At 50.7% G+C, this 17,181-nt stretch overlaps 3 protein-coding genes across 3 annotated transcripts; all 3 read left to right on the top strand.

Annotated features, from left to right (window-relative positions):
• Window positions 1-4,404: 4,404 nt before the first annotated feature.
• Window positions 4,405-5,224, top strand: EsH8_VI_001210 (pectate lyase-domain-containing protein; the record flags this gene model as incomplete). Its single annotated transcript, XM_083272463.1, has 2 exons — window positions 4,405-4,820; window positions 4,876-5,224. 2 exons carry the CDS (start codon window positions 4,405-4,407, stop codon window positions 5,222-5,224), a joined length of 765 nt encoding a protein of 254 aa, XP_083127637.1.
• A 3,291-nt stretch (window positions 5,225-8,515) lies between these two features.
• EsH8_VI_001209 (glycoside hydrolase family 3 protein) lies at window positions 8,516-10,396 on the top strand (the record flags this gene model as incomplete). Its single annotated transcript, XM_083272462.1, has 1 exon — window positions 8,516-10,396. One exon carries the CDS (start codon window positions 8,516-8,518, stop codon window positions 10,394-10,396), a length of 1,881 nt encoding a protein of 626 aa, XP_083127636.1.
• A 1,357-nt stretch (window positions 10,397-11,753) lies between these two features.
• On the top strand, window positions 11,754-14,569 carry EsH8_VI_001208 (glycoside hydrolase family 43 protein; the record flags this gene model as incomplete). The annotated part of the gene is made up of 3 exons (XM_083272461.1): window positions 11,754-13,395; window positions 14,175-14,238; window positions 14,383-14,569. The coding sequence occupies 3 exons, from the start codon at window positions 11,754-11,756 to the stop codon at window positions 14,567-14,569; spliced, it is 1,893 nt and encodes a 630-aa protein (XP_083127635.1).
• Window positions 14,570-17,181: the final 2,612 nt, after the last annotated feature.

Here is a 17,181-nt window from a genome sequence, read left to right as displayed (position 1 = left end):
GTATCCCTACCCCTTCGAACACCGCTCCCATGGCCACCGGCGAAGTGCCAAGGTTTATACTAACGGCGATTCCGACCACCTCCCCGAGGCGGTCTGCGGACAACTGCCCAAAAGCCCAGGCTAGACTCGGGGACCTGTTCGGTTAATCTAGATCAATGGGCTGCAGTATCCGCAACGGTAGTCCTGGGTGGAAATATGCAGCCAGAAGGTGATGATTTGGGGACCTGAATCCTTGGTAACGGCAGTCATGCGCCGGTAATGACTGACTGCTGCAGGCAACAGCGGGGCCACTATTTTGCTTCCTTTGATGTAAGGCTGTGTGGATATGTAAGAATATCGAGTGGGCGAATGCTTGCTCGTGGAGACAGTCTACTTGGAAGGCTCAGGATTCTTGGCGGAACTGTTACCAAAAGCTGATGGACCACAAAATCTGTAACAGTCCGCGGCCACGGCTTCGGTGGCAGTGCAGTAAAGGGGAAGTGCAGTTGAGTGAAGGGATACTAGAGAACAGGAGCCAAACAAGTTGTTCCTCTCCATGCCCACTGCAGAGTAGGAGGAATTTTCCTTGCGGCGAGATTCTCGTGGAAAATTATGTTGAGGGGCTTGTACTAGAATACGGGTCTCAACAAGGGGCCTCCCCTAGGCAACAAGGGCGCGATGCCATAACATCGAGCAGCCAGGCAGGCCGATTGATGTTATCTGGCGGATCGATCTCCGAAGACCCTTGCCCGACGTTGTCTCCATCGAGTTTGTCCATCAATGATAGCCCACATCTTATGCTATTCCCGCACAATCGGATGATGTAGGAAATACATTGATAGCCTCGCATTTGGTAGGCGGTTGCCACCTGAGGCCAACAACGCCTGCTTGCTTTCCAACCCGAGTCAGTGTTCACGATCTTGATGAAGGTTAGCAACTGAAGCCCCGTCTGCACTGAATCACGCTTCGCTATATGACCGGAAGTCGGGCGGCTGTGCCATCGCCTGACATCAGAGTTGAATGGACCTACTATGGTAATTGCCCATCCCGCAGAGAGAATAATTTCGGGGACTGCCCCGTTGCCCCATGACAAAATCGCCACAATTCCATCTGAACGGCGACTGAAATGACGGCATCCCGCCGGCTTCGTTCAAGGTGCCCCCTACAAAAGGCGGCCGAGTGATACTCTGCAGGGTCATGCGCAATGTTGCAATTGCGACGTCTAACATGCAGTGAGACGACTTGTACGGCGCTTTCCTTTAGGAAACCAAGTCAGCCTGTGGTAAACAGACCCTTGTTGTGAGATCTGAAGGTCTGTTCATAGATGGTGGTAAAGTAGCAATCAGATCCCCGAGGCGCGCTTGTGTTGCTTCGCAATGTAAATCAGGGGTTCGGCTAGTTGATTCACCTGAGAATTTAGAATACAGATAGATTGCTGGTCAGGATGACTCCGTTATTTACGAGCGTGCACTATCCGACAAACCAGCTGTGTTGCGCTGGCTGCAGTCTCCAACATGGAGATTGTGCATTACTGGGTTCTGCCGGGGAATAACTGAGCACGAGGAGAGATGGAAACAATGGATAAGGAAAAAGCGCCACCCACACCGTTGATCCCAATGTGGCCCCCCAACTACCAGACACAGTGACCCGGAAGGGCCCAGGGCGTGATGGGCACGTTGGCGGACAATTGCAGGGTTTGGTCCAGAATGTTGCTTCTACTTGGTACTTTGTCCGATGCTTGCTCCCGTTTGGGGCGCAATCTCGGGGGTGGGCTCTACAGAAGGACATTATCCACTCATGGCCCCTCTTAGCAGTTTGGACCAGAGTCTGGCCGGGCGACTCCGATCCCCGTGTGCGGCGATTTGGGCCCCCTTTCGTCCGGATGTGGTTCTGGAGGAGGCCTCTCACCGGTCCCGGACGGAGGCCGATAAATCTTGAACTCGGCGATGCGTCGAGCATTGAGAAAAGGCAAAAAGGTTTACTCGCGACTTGCAACGGACTGAAAGTTTCTGGTGTTGGAAACGAACTCTCTGTGATTGCTCTCTCCCAATTGGACCGGCAGACTCGGTCTCGTATGCCCAAAGTGCGCCGATCGATGGATTCCATAATGTCTTGGCATCCCATAGTGAAAAGTCTTGGCAACTCCTTTCTAAATTGTCTTGGCATCATCGGCTTTCTGGAGAAGAGCGTGTGCTTGATTCGAACCATCGATTTCGCATTGGTGGAATTAAGGCCGGGACTGGAGCGTCGCCACTTTTGAAAGCGCGAGCAACCATTCAGGCCCCTTGCCGGGCGGCTGGGTTCAATATCGACGGAATATGGCCCCATGTGCTAACTAGTGTTAAGGTATTGATTGAAGAGAGCATCCGATCTCCACTCCATGTTCGCTTGGGTGCACTCCGCTGGAAGCTATCTTTTGGCGGCGCGTGGAACTGCTCACCGCCGCAGTACCGTACCCGTTATTCAACCATGTCGCAATGCAACAAGAGTCGGAGCCGCCTCAGACAAGCTAGGAAAAGCAACGGTGGCGGTGGCATCGAGGGCTTATTCTGCCTTTCCTGGCTGTACAGTCGCATCCACCAAAGATTCCAAACAAGACAGGTTGGTGATATATTGCAGAATTGGAGTCCGTCTGACTTATCACGACGCGCATTGAACGTTGCGGGGACAGTCCGTGTGCTTGTAATTTAGACAGTCGCAAGACAATGATTCAGACATTCCGATCCACTAGCGCCGGATGGATCTTTGATTTAGAGTGGCATGTTGAATCAGATCAAGACAAGCTCGTCTCAGAGACAATATGCCTGCCACCCCCTTGCCTGCTGTTTGCGCCGACCAGGTTCGTTTTCGGTGTCGGCGATACCCCGGACAGCTGATTAAGGTGAACAGGCTTGACAGGGGGCATCTGGGGATTGTGCGGTGAAGAACTTGACTGCGCCGTGCACTGACATGCTGGTGATTTCAGAGAAAATATTTCGCTTGTCACATCTTAAAAGCGTAACCCTGCCCTGGTGGTCCCAGCGTGAGGGAGAGCGCGCACGCTCCACCAAAAACGAAAGCCAAAGAATATCCCTAAACCTTCGTAAGGTTATTCGAGAAAAGGTCGTCATGGTCAAGGTTTCAAAAAGCCATAGACAAAAAAATGAGCAAATTATCTAAGCACCTGGGTATCTCGCTAGAATGGCAAGGAAACTCGTTAGAAAATGCCGGGGTCTTTGGTCACTTTTGGGGCCTTCCATCCAATTCCTTGAGGTAGGGAATTGCGCAGGACCATCCGTGGTAACGGGCCTTGTCTAAATAGATGTTGGTTCCATCTGGTGCCCCAGTTCATCTCCCTTCGATATACAACTGAGCCAGGATTCGCCACGAATGGGAGCACTTCCCGCGCGCTAGCGACGGAAACATTACGGATTCTGGCCGACTGTCCCTTGCTCTTTTTCTGCTCAGTTCTGAGTGACAGACTCTGCAGAAATCTCTAACGATCCAACATCCCAATTAGGCGTCTGGGTGGATCAAGTCCAGTTTTACTCAACATGGCTCAATCCACTCGCTTGATATCTCAACCCTGTGACAGCCCCTGACTTGTTTCATGGTTAACCAGGGAAAAGCGCCACCTTTTAGACAAATACGACATTTGAGCCTGCTCTAGGTAAGCGTATTTTACAGGGCAATAAGGCCGGCAGGCCCACGGCTCCATCCCATCTATGCATCATGGCCATGGGCCTCCCCCTGAGTTGTTGGCAAATTGCCGATACAGGGCGCCCTCATATCCCATGTCATGATATGTCAAACCAGGCCTCTTCGGGCAGCCATTCTGCCTCCCTAATTCTCTCCACAGGCAGATGCTGGGCAGCAGTTGCGGCTCGCCGAGACGCCCGAGCCATTCTCTGATAACAATGTGGATCATATTGGCATGGTTGGGAAGGCTCTGCCCGAAATGAATTGATTGTTCCCTCAGCTCCTTGCCTTCGTCGGCACCACAATCAGATTGTGTCAGCCACTCGCGCTCATTCCGGGCCATCGCGGACCAGGCTGTGGACTAGGACTTCTGCCTGGGCCCCAATCAACCCCAACCTCGGAACGAAAGCTTGTATGTCCGTGTGAGCTGTTCAACTGCCAGGTCCCACTGTCGATGTCTTGGCAAAGTGATGGGGATGTAGGATCAGGATGATTGCTGGAGGAAGGGGAATGTTTGTTGGGTCAGGAGATCTAGCAGGAGACCAAAGATATAAGAAGGTTCAGAGTTCCTGTCCATCTACACTCTTTTTTCCTTCCTCATCACTTTCATCAGCATTCCCGCTACAGTCTCTCTTTACCAATCCAACTACTCACATTCTTTAACCCTGGTGGTTATTCATTCATTTTCAAACACCTTCCAAATCTTCCAACTCTACGTGTTTTTTTAAACCAACCACCACATTCAAAATGAAGTTCTCCGCTGTCATCGCTGCCCTCTCGGCCACCGCTGCCATCGCCGCCCCCGGCGCTGAGTCCAGCCCCAACAACTTCGGTGCCATCGAGAAGCGCGCCTCTTTCCCCATCCCCGCCTCCAAGGGTACCGTCACCTACAAGGCCGCGAAGGCTGTCTCCGGCACCTTCGACGGTGGCTTCAAGACCTACGGTCGTGGTGTCAAGTGCACTGGTCAGGCTGAGGGTGGCGACAAGGACGCCGTCTTCATCCTCGAGAAGGGTGCCACCCTCAAGAACGCCATCATCGGTGCTGACCAGATCGAGGGTGTCCACTGCAAGGGTGCCTGCACCATTGAGAACGTCTGGTGGACTGCTGTCTGCGAGGATGCTCTCTCCCTGAAGGGTGACGGCAACGCCAGCGTCAAGGGCGGGTAAGTCACAGTTCATCCATTTTGCTGCTAAATTATAGACGCTAACAAACAACAGTGGTGCCCGCGGCGCTGAGGACAAGGTCATCCAGCACAACGGTCTCGGTACCGTCACCATCGACGGCTTCACCGTTGTCGACTTCGGCAAGCTCTACCGCTCTTGCGGCAACTGCAAGACCATGGGCAAGCGCACTGTCGTTGTCAAGAACGTCAAGGCCTACAACGGCAAGATGCTCACTGGCATCAACTCCAACAAGGGTGACACCTCCACCATCACCGGCACCTGCGCCACCTCCGTCAAGGAGATCTGCACTGAGTTCCAGGGCACCACCCCCGGCAACGAGCCCAAGAAGATCGGCTCCGGCATCAGCTCCGCCTGCAAGTACACCACCCTCAAGGCTTGCTAAGCGTCTCGCTCGAGCCGCACGTCTTCTCAGGCTTCGGTCTCCATTTCTGATGCAGTCTACTGTGTTGGCGATGGTGCAATCGCGCCCAGTCTCTGGGGGACTGCGAGTGAACTTCGTTTTTGGTTAAAGAACGGAGGGAAGACACCAACCTCTTCATTTCTGTGGTGTGTAAGCTGATGCACACTGCTCGGTCTCTTGACCTTTCTTTGTATATATGGACATGGGGTTCATGTACCTACAATATAATCCTCATGACTTCAATCGCCGTTGTTCCTTTTTGCTTTGCAGTGACCGTGATGAAGTTGACTTTCCCCGCAAACTTTAAAAATAAACGAGAGATTGATCAGATCGTTAATGCACGTCATGTCAAATGATTCCCACCGGTTCGCTCTTGGCTGTCATCCACCATGTCTCAAACTCTGACGCTAGAGCAGTGGCATCGGCTACCACGGCACTCTTCCCGGAAGAACGGCAACCGCCACGGCATCACGGCAACACGGCACAGACAAGCGAGCCAAGTTTGCATGTCATCCTTGTGAGTTTCCAGAATTAAAAAGTGCACTGCTTCCCCTCAACATTAATCTTTTGAATCTCGAGTAAACTCATATTTTCCTGGACAACCATCGCCTCACGTCGGGCTGAAGAGACCATTACAACATACTTGGTTGATCTCACGATTTGCCGACCGCATCACCATCTGACCTCCCTGCCTACGAAACCATCAGCATGACCCGAAGCGGCATCGACTCCCGAAACTCACTACGATGTCCCAATCCCCTTTCTCCATCCGACAAGTGTTCTTCCCCGCCGAGGTTGATCTCCCACATCTCATACCCGTTATGTCGACTTCGAACGTTCCAGCCAAGTACACCATGCTCGCCGGCGGCTAGGCCATACAAAGACAACCCCTGATGCTCGCTCAAAACGTTGACGCGCAAGTCCTGATAGACCTCGATGTCTCGAATGCAACCGCCCTCTCCAGGTAACTTGTCTCGACCGCCCGATACACGACGAATACCGACCTCGCGAATAATGGATGCATGGGTATCGATACGTCTCGGACTCCGAGTCCGTGACTCTGGCGATTCATTATGGTTTTATGTGGACTTGGGCGCCTTGACAGCCTACTAACCGTGCATGCCAGCCCAGCACCGCGATGGCACTGACTTGTAATACCCTTCGCCTTTTCGTCGAGTCCCTCATCGTATCCGATCCTAGTGTCGCTACGCGTCTCCTGGCTAGCTGTCGCAGCCTGGAAACTCTCAACACTAAAGCGGCATGCAACTCAGTGTTTGTCGAATAAACGAAGCAGGTGCTTTTTGCACTCTGCAGTAGACTTATCGATGAAAAGAATAAGCTACAGCCTTGGCTTGGAGCCGCCATCGGTTGTATTATTCAAAGTCTCCAGAGGATCAACCGTCGTTCGCCGTAGGTACGAGACTATGTGGAACAAGCCATCGCGCTTTTGGGTCGAAGGATTTTGCAGCTTTCATTACTAAACATGACATGGAACTTCGCTCCCGCTGTTCTCAGATTCTAGTTCCCTCTCATATTAATGGTACTGTTTAGCTAGCTTTGTCGATCTGAGCACTCTATCTGCTTCATGAGATATACTCCAGCCTCCAAGGCGAAGTCAAAGAAAGGTTGCATATCGAAGATGCCTTCGGCGGTAACATGGCACTTTCCGGCTTCAAGCAAGGCCCAGTTGATGTCGAAAGGCACAGTGTTGAGGCATAGAGTTTTGTCTTTCCGAAAGACATCCAAATGCAAAAAATGAATGGTATCTGAAAAGGATGGAACTCGCCTGAGTAGAGAATAACCCGCTCGCCATCTATGAAGGTTGGCGGGCCGTCCCATGTCACCGAGCTTTGGAGCAGATCCCTCCTTCCAACTCCCTGGTTAAATCCGTTTCGTAACGGATTCTCATTGACTGTTTTGACATATCAGGCCTAAACTGCTATAGGAGCAGCTCTAGACAAGTGATGAACCTTACGGTATCGAATAGTGTTGTCGCTTGGTTGCTGTCAGTTATTTTGAATCGTGTGTTTGGCTGAGGTAGTTTTCTGGTGATACAAGCCTCAGAAATGATTGTCAATAATCGAGATTGGGAAGACGCACATAGTCACTCGTGGCCTAAAGCATAACGATATTCCAGTGAGCGTTTACTGTGATGCGTGATGCTGTCACGAACTGCCCAGCACATCGGAAGATATTCCTCCAGTAATCTTCCACTATCTCAGGGAATCCACCGAACATGATGAGCAAGATTTCACAGCATCTGTTTCTGGGGCACTGTAACAAGCTGGCAAGACACTTAAATTTTACAGTGTTGTCATGACGGTCATGTCAACAGGTTCCACGTCGACCCAGCTATACGACGGTGAGACTGTGCTCAAACGAGCATTAGTTATGGAATATACGAGATACGAGCACTGCCCTGGTCCACTAGCGAGGGACGGCGGCAGGATATTGCTCGAAACCTCTACCACTACCCTGCCGGGTGGGTACCCGGGGCTGGGCGTTCCTTGAACATATGGTTATGAACAGAACCCAGGCCGTTATTTTGCGATATAAAATCCATGAATCTCGTCGAATCGGCAATTTCTTGCAGTCTGCCTTGGGCCCCGACTACCTAGGTCATTTTTACCACTACCATGCATTACCGCACGGCCTCAGCGGTCCTCTTTTACTTTCAGCAGCTTGCTGCCGCTCTTCAGAGCACCGATCGTTTGGCTCCTCGTTCATATGATGCGTGTTAGTTGCAAAGTTCCTCCTCCTTTTATCAAATTATGGCCTAGTAATTCTAATACAAGGCAAAGTGTCAGTGGGAAAAATTGACTGGGAAAGCGCCAGTGCGAAAGCAGATGTTCTTATCTCCCAACTGAATATTACCGAGAAAGTCAACCTGGTCACTGGCGCTGTACAGGGCCTTGACGCCCCTTGTGTTGGTAACATTCTCGGTGTCAAAAGACTGAATTTCTCCGGCCTCTGTCTGTATGACGGTCCACTTGCGATCAATCGAGCCGACTTGGTCAGCGTGTTTCCCGCTGGAATCTCGGTGGGTGCAACATGGGATAAGAACCTGATGTATCTTCGGTCTCTTGCCATGGGAGAGGAGTTTCGTGCCAAAGGCATTCATGTTGCTTTGACGTAAGTAACCAGATATTCTTTTTAGCATCGTACTGTTTTAATTTTAGCTGTAGTCCCGTCGCAGGAGCTCTCGGTCGACATCCTCTAGCGGGTCGAAACTGGGAAGGCTTCTCACCAGATCCGTATCTGTCTGGAATAGCCATGAACGCATCTATCACGGGCATCCAGCAAAATGGTGTCCAGGCAACGGCCAAGCACTACGTTGGCAACGAACAGGAGCTGCAGAGGACCAACTCAGCGCTCCAAGATGGAACTGTGATACAAGCTATATCCTCGAACATTGGGGAACGGTCACTTCACGAGCTGTACGCGTGGCCATTCTACGATTCCGTTAAGGCTGGTACATCAGCTGTTATGTGTTCATACCAGCGCATAAACGAAACTTACGCATGCGAAAATAACCACACCTTGAACACCATACTCAAAGAGCAAATGGGCTTCAAGGGCTATGTTATGTCAGACTGGTTTGCCACCCACTCAAACACCAAGGCCGTCAATGCCGGCCTTGATATGAACATGCCCGGCCCTGTCTCCCAGGGCTCTCTCTTCGAAGGCACGTCATTGTGGGGCCTAAATCTTGAGGCTGTTGTGCTCTCGGGTGATGTCCCTGTTGAGAGACTCGATGACATGGTCCGCAGAATTATGACCCCATACTACTGGCTCGGACAAGACAAGAACTACCCAACACCAGACCCGTCGTTTCTTCCCCTGACTGGAGTCAGCTCTGGCTACAGAAAGTTGCTGGGCCAATTTGGGATTTCGCTAGTGCCGGCCCGCGACGTACGAGGTGACCATGCCAAGATAATTCGTCAAGTGGGTGCGGCTGGACATGTGCTTCTGAAGAACTCAAACAATACACTGCCGCTGAAGGCCCCCAAAGAGATCGGCGTTTTCGGTAACGATGCTGCCGACATCGCCGATGGTCTAACCCCGGTTGATCCCATCAACGCCCCGAATGAATTTGGCTGGGAGTACGGCACACTGGACATTGGCGGAGGTTCTGGTGGCGGGCGCCACTCACGTATTGTCGCCCCCCTGAGGGCTTTACAGAACCGAGTTGAGTCCGATGGCGGACGTGTGCAATACATTCTGAACAACGACATCATTGTCAAAAACGACTTCCATAGCATCTACCCAACACCTGACGCCTGTCTCGTCTTTCTCAAAACATGGGCTACCGAAACAACCGACCGTAAGTCGTGGGAGGCTGACTGGAGCTCGACACCGGTTGTCGAAAATGTCGCAAGTATTTGCCCTAACACCATTGTTATCACGCACTCAGCCGGTATCAATACGATGCCATGGGCTATGAACCCCAATGTCACGGCTATTATCGCTGCCCACTTGCCAGGAGAGGAAACAGGGAATGCGCTTGTGGACATTTTGTATGGAGTCGTAAACCCTTCAGGAAGGCTTCCTTACACCATTCCAAAGAATCCAGACGACTACAATATTCCTATTGTTAATCTCACCGGTGTTACCGACCCTAATGGATGGCAATCGAACTTCACCGAAGGGCTGTTCATCGACTATCGCCATTTCGATGCCAAGAATATTACACCATTGTATGAATTTGGCTACGGACTCAGCTATACGACCTTTGAGCTTATTGGGAAAATTGATATAAAGGCCTCGGTAGAGAGGCCCGGTCCTACACCCGACCCCTCTCTCGAAGTCAAGCCGGGGGGGAACCCGGACTTGTGGGTTGAATTGGTTCGCGCCAAAACCACAGTCCGCAACACTGGATCGACGTCTGGAAGTTCCGTGGTCCAGCTCTACGCATCGTATGACCAGGATGCCGTACCCGCTGGCACTCCTGTCAAGGTACTGCGTGGTTTTGAGAAGGTGCCCCTAGATGTTGGCGAGGAAAAAGAGGTATCATTTTCTCTGACGCGTCGTGATCTTAGCTACTGGGATGAAGCAAGCAACGAGTGGCAACTTCCATCCGGCCACATTACCCTGCGCATTGGTTTCAGCTCCCGAGATTTACCACAGGAGGAGAGCATCGTCCTTAGGCAGTAGTTCGGCTAGTCATGGGAACTTGAACTATCATCCAAACGTTGCCTCGATTCCTGTCAACTTTTCTTGTTTTTTCAACACATAGGAGTTTTTTTCTCAAATGGCTTACTCTTGATTATGGCATAGTTAGGAAACCAGGCGTTTACCATGCGCTTCCACAGTTAATGTCTGTGCATGTATTTACTTGTTCAACTCCTCACAATGAAAAGGCAAGCTCTCACATCGATTGATTGACATTATATACTGTTTTTGCCGAGTTCGGATTCAATACATGATTTCATCCAAATGATGTCTCGCGTCTTTGTGGTGCAAGTGTTGGGCTTTGACCTGACCGGTTTCACGGCGCGGTCATGGGAGTCACGAATGTGCTTCTGCAGCTTCCTTGGCTTCTGCTGATTAAGTGCGGTGAAGGCAGCGTTAGTGGTGAATGTGGGTGGATGGGGCCATAGTATTGTCCCGATTTTTTTCATTTGCAGAAATAAAAATTAGCATTTGGCTGTTGTCGTTCAGTAAACGGTGTGGCCGTATCACGACCAGGGGGCTTAGGCGACAGAAGTGAGGGAAGAGCGATATACGATAAACGAGAGATAAACGAGGCATGTGGAGCAGGGATCGGAAGACTACTGTTCGTTGACGTCGCCGCCGCTGCACTCTCCCCACCCTCCCCACTTGTAGCAGTTGCACTTCGCACGACCGCGGACACCGTATCAACCAGGTAATCACCACGCACCAACGATGGCCCATAATTATGGTTAACAACGTTGTGGGACTTGGACTCCTTTACTACAGGCACAATGATGGGCAGATGAGTGCATTATAATAGCAATTAGCAGAGAGGCTCAAGCATATAGGTATGTTGTGTAGCAATTTCTATTCACTTTCATGCCTGCATTGGGACTACAGACGCAAGATGCCGGGAGTGGCTCAAGGCGCATCACCTGTGGACAATACGACGAGAGAGCCCAAGCAATGAATGTGGTATTGCGATCGACCTGGTCTACTCTTGCAAGCGCCTTGGGACACAAGAACAAACTTCTTAACGAGACCCTCCCGCTCCCCATTTCTAATTCATAATGACAATATCAAATTAGAGAAGAATGGAGTCACTGTGAGAGAACAACACGTAGCCCAGGATTTCCACCGAAAGAAATAGATACTAAGTAGTCCACACATATTTTCTGCTTGCAATAACAAGGTAGATGCTGACTGCTGTGGTTGGAACACAGCGAACGGAAAACGAAGTACGAGCATAACCAAGACAAAGATCCACACGGAAACTCCTCGACAAGTTACAATTAAATACTCAAGAACGGAACTCGCATTCTTCATGGCCGCACATATTGTTTACCATACAGTAACCATGAAATTCATTTTCAAGTATTTGGGCTTACTCGCCACTCTATGCTCGACCGCTACGGCTCAAAATCAGACTTCATACAACCCGTCTATACCCGGTTGGCATAGCGATCCCAGTTGCGTCTTCGTTGCCGAGAGAAATAACACAACGTTTTGCACCACGTCCTCATTCCTCCTCACTCCAGGACTCCCCGTATTCGCAAGTCAAGACCTCATCAACTGGAAGACCGCCAGTCATGCTATTAGTCGGGAAAGCCAACTTCCCGATTATGCCCAGTCTATCCCCCAGAGTGACGGCATCTGGGCTGCGACGATCAGATATCACGAGGGCACCTTCTACATCATCACCATATATCGCAGTAACATCTTGCAAGGAAAAGAAGGGAAGCAAGGCTTGATATTCAACACAACGAATCCCTACAGCGACAGTGCATGGAGCAATCCTATTCGCTATGACACGGCGGACATTGACCCAGACCTCTTTTGGGATGACGACGGTACGGCATATTCCACGACTGCTGGTATTAGCGTTGCGACAATAGATCCGGCCACCGGCATTCGCGGCGAAGCCCGTAACATCTGGAACGGTACCACCGGTGAATTTCTCGAAGGGCCACATTTATATAAAAAAGATGGATTTTACTACTTGATGATCGCCGAAGGCGGTTCAGGCCTGAACCATTCAGTCACCATCGCCCGATCGAAAAACATCCTCGGCCCATATGAGAGCAACCCTGCGAACCCGGTTTTGACCAACGCACACACAGACCAGTACTTTCAGAATGTTGGTCACGCCGATTTATTCCAGGACGCACATGGCCAGTGGTGGTCATCGGCCTTGTGCTGGCGATCGGGCCCTGAAGGCTTGAGCTATCCCATGGGTCGCGAAATGGTGGTAACTCCTGTGTCCTGGCCTGAGGGAGACTGGCCAACTTTTGCTCCTGTGCGCGGCGAGATGGAAGGTTGGGCCCGTCCCCTTGTGAAGGAGATTCCTGGAGATGGCAGCTTGTTCGATGACGACGTCATAAATTTCGAAGACCCTTCCTTGCCAAACCACTTTGCGTTCTGGCGCTTTCCCAACAAAGAATCGTACGCAGTCTCTCCAGTTGGTCATCCAGGAACCCTACGACTCACACAATCCTGGGGGAGCATCATGGACGGTGTAGATAATTTCACTGCAGGCTTCGACCGGATCGATCGAACCTTGATTATGCGTCTACAAACGGACACTCTCTTTGAGTATAGTGTGGACGCAGACTTTTCCCCAAAGGAACAGGGTGAGGAGGTGGGAGTCACTGTCTTCCTCAACGAGGTGCAAAATATCAATCTTGGCATCGTTATGCTCTCAAGCAATGCCACGCTTAACTCGAACTCGGCTGCCGGTGGTTACGGTCCAGGAGCTAGGCCCCATCTTCGGTTCAGGGTTTCCGGAGGTGGTAGCCTTAATCAAAAGGAGATACCCAAAACAGTTGTCAAGCCTGTACCTTGCTCCTGGGCTGGAACGTCTATCCGTCTGATTGTTCGTGCCGAAGACTCGGAAAGTTACTCGTTATACGCTGCCTCGAGCGCCCGCGCGAAGGAGACTGAGATCAAGTTGGGCACTGCACCATCCTCGCTCGTCAGTGGTGGCATGGGTGACTTCACTGGTACGTACCCATAACCTCTCTGACATGTATCTTTTGAAGTCCAAAATAAGGATTCCCTTCTGATTGTCCAAATTTACTAACCGAACCACCGCTGTAGGTTCACTTGTTGGTGTTTACGCGACAAACAACCGAGGAAACGGGACCACTCCAGCTTACATCTCCAGATGGAGGTACACGGGACTAGGGCAGGAGATAGCAAAGGGTAAAATCGTGAGGCGTCAAAAAGCGCTGCTTTAGGAAGGCGAACGTGAGTTTTGTAAATGCGGTGTATCATCGAAATTTGTTGTGTAGATAACTTAGATTCGTACATATGTATTAGATTTCAATCATTCACGGATAATGAACTGCTGGGCTGTAGCGATGTAACGTGTCCAAGTCGAATATGCTCAAATTGCATCCAATACAGCGGTATACCATTTGAAAGTTATAGTACCGCAAAAGCTTTATAGTGCCGCGGTGAGAGGGGGGACCTTTCATCAAGAGAGGCTGGGCCGATTGGCGTGGTCTTCAAGACGCTGATTCTTTCGAGGAACAATCTCAATACAGTTAAATCATTAGTTTATTTGAGGTAATGGTCTGTAACACGAGTATGTGCCTATCTATTTAAATGAACTTATCAATTCTGGTGTACATTTCTATCTCTAAAATTCTTTGGGACTGCGATTCTATCTAGCTAATGCCACGAAGGCGGTTAAACGAGGCGAGTACCTCCATTAAATTTACCTCGGAAGCCGCGTCGCCATTGATTAGCCATTGCCCCTCCGCGTGCTTCGCACTAGCAATGGCCTTCCTCGTTCCACTATATGCCGCCGACCTCAAGCTCTTCGCAATACCAGCACTGGGGTATGCCAATAATCCAACATGCCCGCGCCGCTTTTGGCTACCAAGCTTGCCGCACCTTTGCCAAAACCTTTGAATGCTCCGAGAGCACCTGACTCCTTGCCACCTCTAACTGGCTCCATCACCAAGTCGCTGATACGTCGGCAGAGCCCCACACAAAGATTTTGCCCGCCACAACGGCGCCACTCTTGGCATTATTGACCAGGCCGTGGTTCCGAGTGTTGACGCCAAGGTGCTTCGGAACTGCGCTCATTCCTTCAGTTATGGCAAGCGGGATATCCACGAGCATGCCTTTGGCGGCTCTGGGTGCAAAAGTACCAATGCTCTTCGCTGACGCTCCGGCCACTTTCACCGCCATTGACCTTTGGTGGACTTTGCTTCTTCCACTGCTATTGGATACGAATGAACTGCGGTCATCAAAGGAGGCATCCCACTTGGATTCGGAACCGTCATCTTGCCTCTGTTGTCTCTTAACATCACGGGATCGGCGTCGGTTCTCGTCGTGGTACTCTTCAACAGGCTTCGTAACCGTGCTTGTCTAGGGCATAGTAAACATGACATGGACAGGAATACCAAGCGCCTGGGCACAGTGGATATGGGCGAAAGTGGGAGGATTCGAGATGATCGCATCTGCCACGAACGGCAGGCCTGTGACAGTGTCTGGTTGTATGCAAGCTTCCCAAAAGGATTCAAGCATCTCTTCAACCATCTCGCGCTTCTGTTGAATCTCGCCGGCCTGGAGACTCTTCATACTAGGTATTAGTCCCGGGTTCTTGACCATGTAAGACATCAGAGCAGCAGGGTCACCCCCAATTGGATAGTGTTCCAAGCCAGCATCCGTGACGAACTTGTCAAAAATGTCGTGGGTGGCTAGTCGGACGCGATGACCGCGTCGCTTGAGTTCAGCACCTAAAGCGACGAAAGGCTGGACGTCTCCCCGACTACCCACAACCTGTATCAATACGTTGAGCCTGATTGAATCCTGATGACAGTTTCTCTCAGCTCCTCCGCCTTGGACTTCCTCATACAGCGGCAACGACTGATCAGGCGATGGGAGCCTGCATGCGTACTCTTGTTCCCCGCCTTTTCCACTTGGGGTATCAACCTGATGGCCCGCGCCAGTTCGGATTCGCAATCAATGTCAATCCGGCCATCGTCCTCTGCACAAAATGCACCATAAATAAGTACCTTTCTCGTGGCGTTTTTTGAACTTGGGACCGAAAATTACAGCACTTACCTCGCACGCTGACACTCCCTCGCCAAGGCTCGTTTATAAGGAGAGGGGAATATAGGGCCTCGGTGTTACTGGTCGCTTGGCTGCTGAGGTTCTGGGCGAAAGAATTGTCTGTCCTGGCGGTTTTCCTCGCGGCATTGGGAGACATTGTCGTAGGATAGGCTTGGTCGTCTCCAGCGAGCTCATGGAGGGTTTTTTGTCGGTTCTCCTCTATGTTACCGTCGGCCTTGGGGTTTGATCCCAAGCAGGCTGTAGTGTTTTGTGAAAAATGAGACATAGAACATCAAAACTTGGGGAACTTAATAATGCGTCATAAAGGGGTGAATCTGAGAATTTATGAATTGCTCCACCTAGTTCCAGTAAACCTAAAACCCCTGCAACAGAGAAAGCTCAGCCGTGTGGTACTAGTTGCGTTTACTGTGGTACCAGCAAAGTAAAACCCCCTGAGAGGTAGATGTGGACGTGCTGCCACGGTCATCTCAGCAGCAGTACTTCGAGGTTCTGGTGAACCTTGCGCACAATTCCGATCATTGAGAGTCTCGGTTTGGTGTGGCACGGCCCGCACTACCTGATAGGGACATTATACTTACCCATCAATCCATAGTACGTAGCTTGAAATTCCATGAACGAGCTGAATCGTGCTGTCCTAAGCTCGTATCTCGTTTACCGCCTGCAGGGGATGATCCAGATCATCATACGCACAGACAATGGAATCATAGCCCCACTTCAACTCGTCGCCAAGCATAGTCTCGATTTGATGGCATTTTTACCCATCTTTCACAGCTGCGCCGTCCGAAGAGAGCTAAAAATGACAATGGAAAATGCCGAACCAGCCCGTAAATATGGCACCTAATTCCCTTTGATAAAAGAAACGATGAAAATTCACCAAAGTTTCCTGCTAACAAGTGTCTCCAGTCAAATTGTTGTACCTTGTTCGCAGGCATGACGATAGCGGAAAACAACCAGCACATTGTTCCAGAAGATTCAGGCTACTCGACCACATCAACCCCTGCAGGTCTATCAGAGCCTCAGGAAAAGTGGAAACGAATCCCAGGAAAGAGAATACCTCACAAAAAGTCACGAAATGGTTGCCAGAACTGCAAATACAGGAAAGTCAAGGTTGGCAAATTCTTAGGCACTTCTTTTTGGCATACATTGACATATAGCCGCTAGTGCGACGAATTGCAACCATCATGTTCACGATGCGACAGATTGCAACTCCAATGCCACTACATGTTTCCCGACAAACGGTCTTCAACATACAAAAATAGCGCAGTCAACATCCCGCGCTTGCAGCGTGAGTCGTCGGCATCCGGGTCCTTCGATATCAAAATGGAAATAGACTTCCTTCAACTCGAGCTTCTCCACACCTACGCCACGTTCACGTGGACAACACTATCATGGTCGCCGGCTCTTGGAGACTTCTGGAGAGTTTCTGTGCCAAGTCTTGCCCTGGAACATGCCTATTTGATGAAAGCCCTGCTTGCCATTCCGGCTCTACATCTCGCACAACTGCGTCCTGAACGAAGGGGTCTGTACATGTCGATCGCTCTCGAGTATCATCGCGTTGCGTCGGAGACTGCGAGAGACATCCTGCAAAACGTCTCCGAGAGTGATGGTGTCCCGCTGTTTCTTTTCTCGGCGTTGAGTCTGTTTATCGGTTTGTCTCGCACCGACCCAACCCAATTATTCTCAAGTCTAATACTGTGAAG

The sequence above is a fragment of the Colletotrichum jinshuiense genome, chromosome 6 (assembly GCF_051148585.1).
Source record: "Colletotrichum jinshuiense chromosome 6, complete sequence".
Classification (NCBI taxonomy): domain Eukaryota; kingdom Fungi; phylum Ascomycota; class Sordariomycetes; order Glomerellales; family Glomerellaceae; genus Colletotrichum; species Colletotrichum jinshuiense.
The sequence above is the reverse complement of the archived record's forward strand: the minus strand, read 5'-3'. Positions and strand labels throughout refer to the sequence as shown.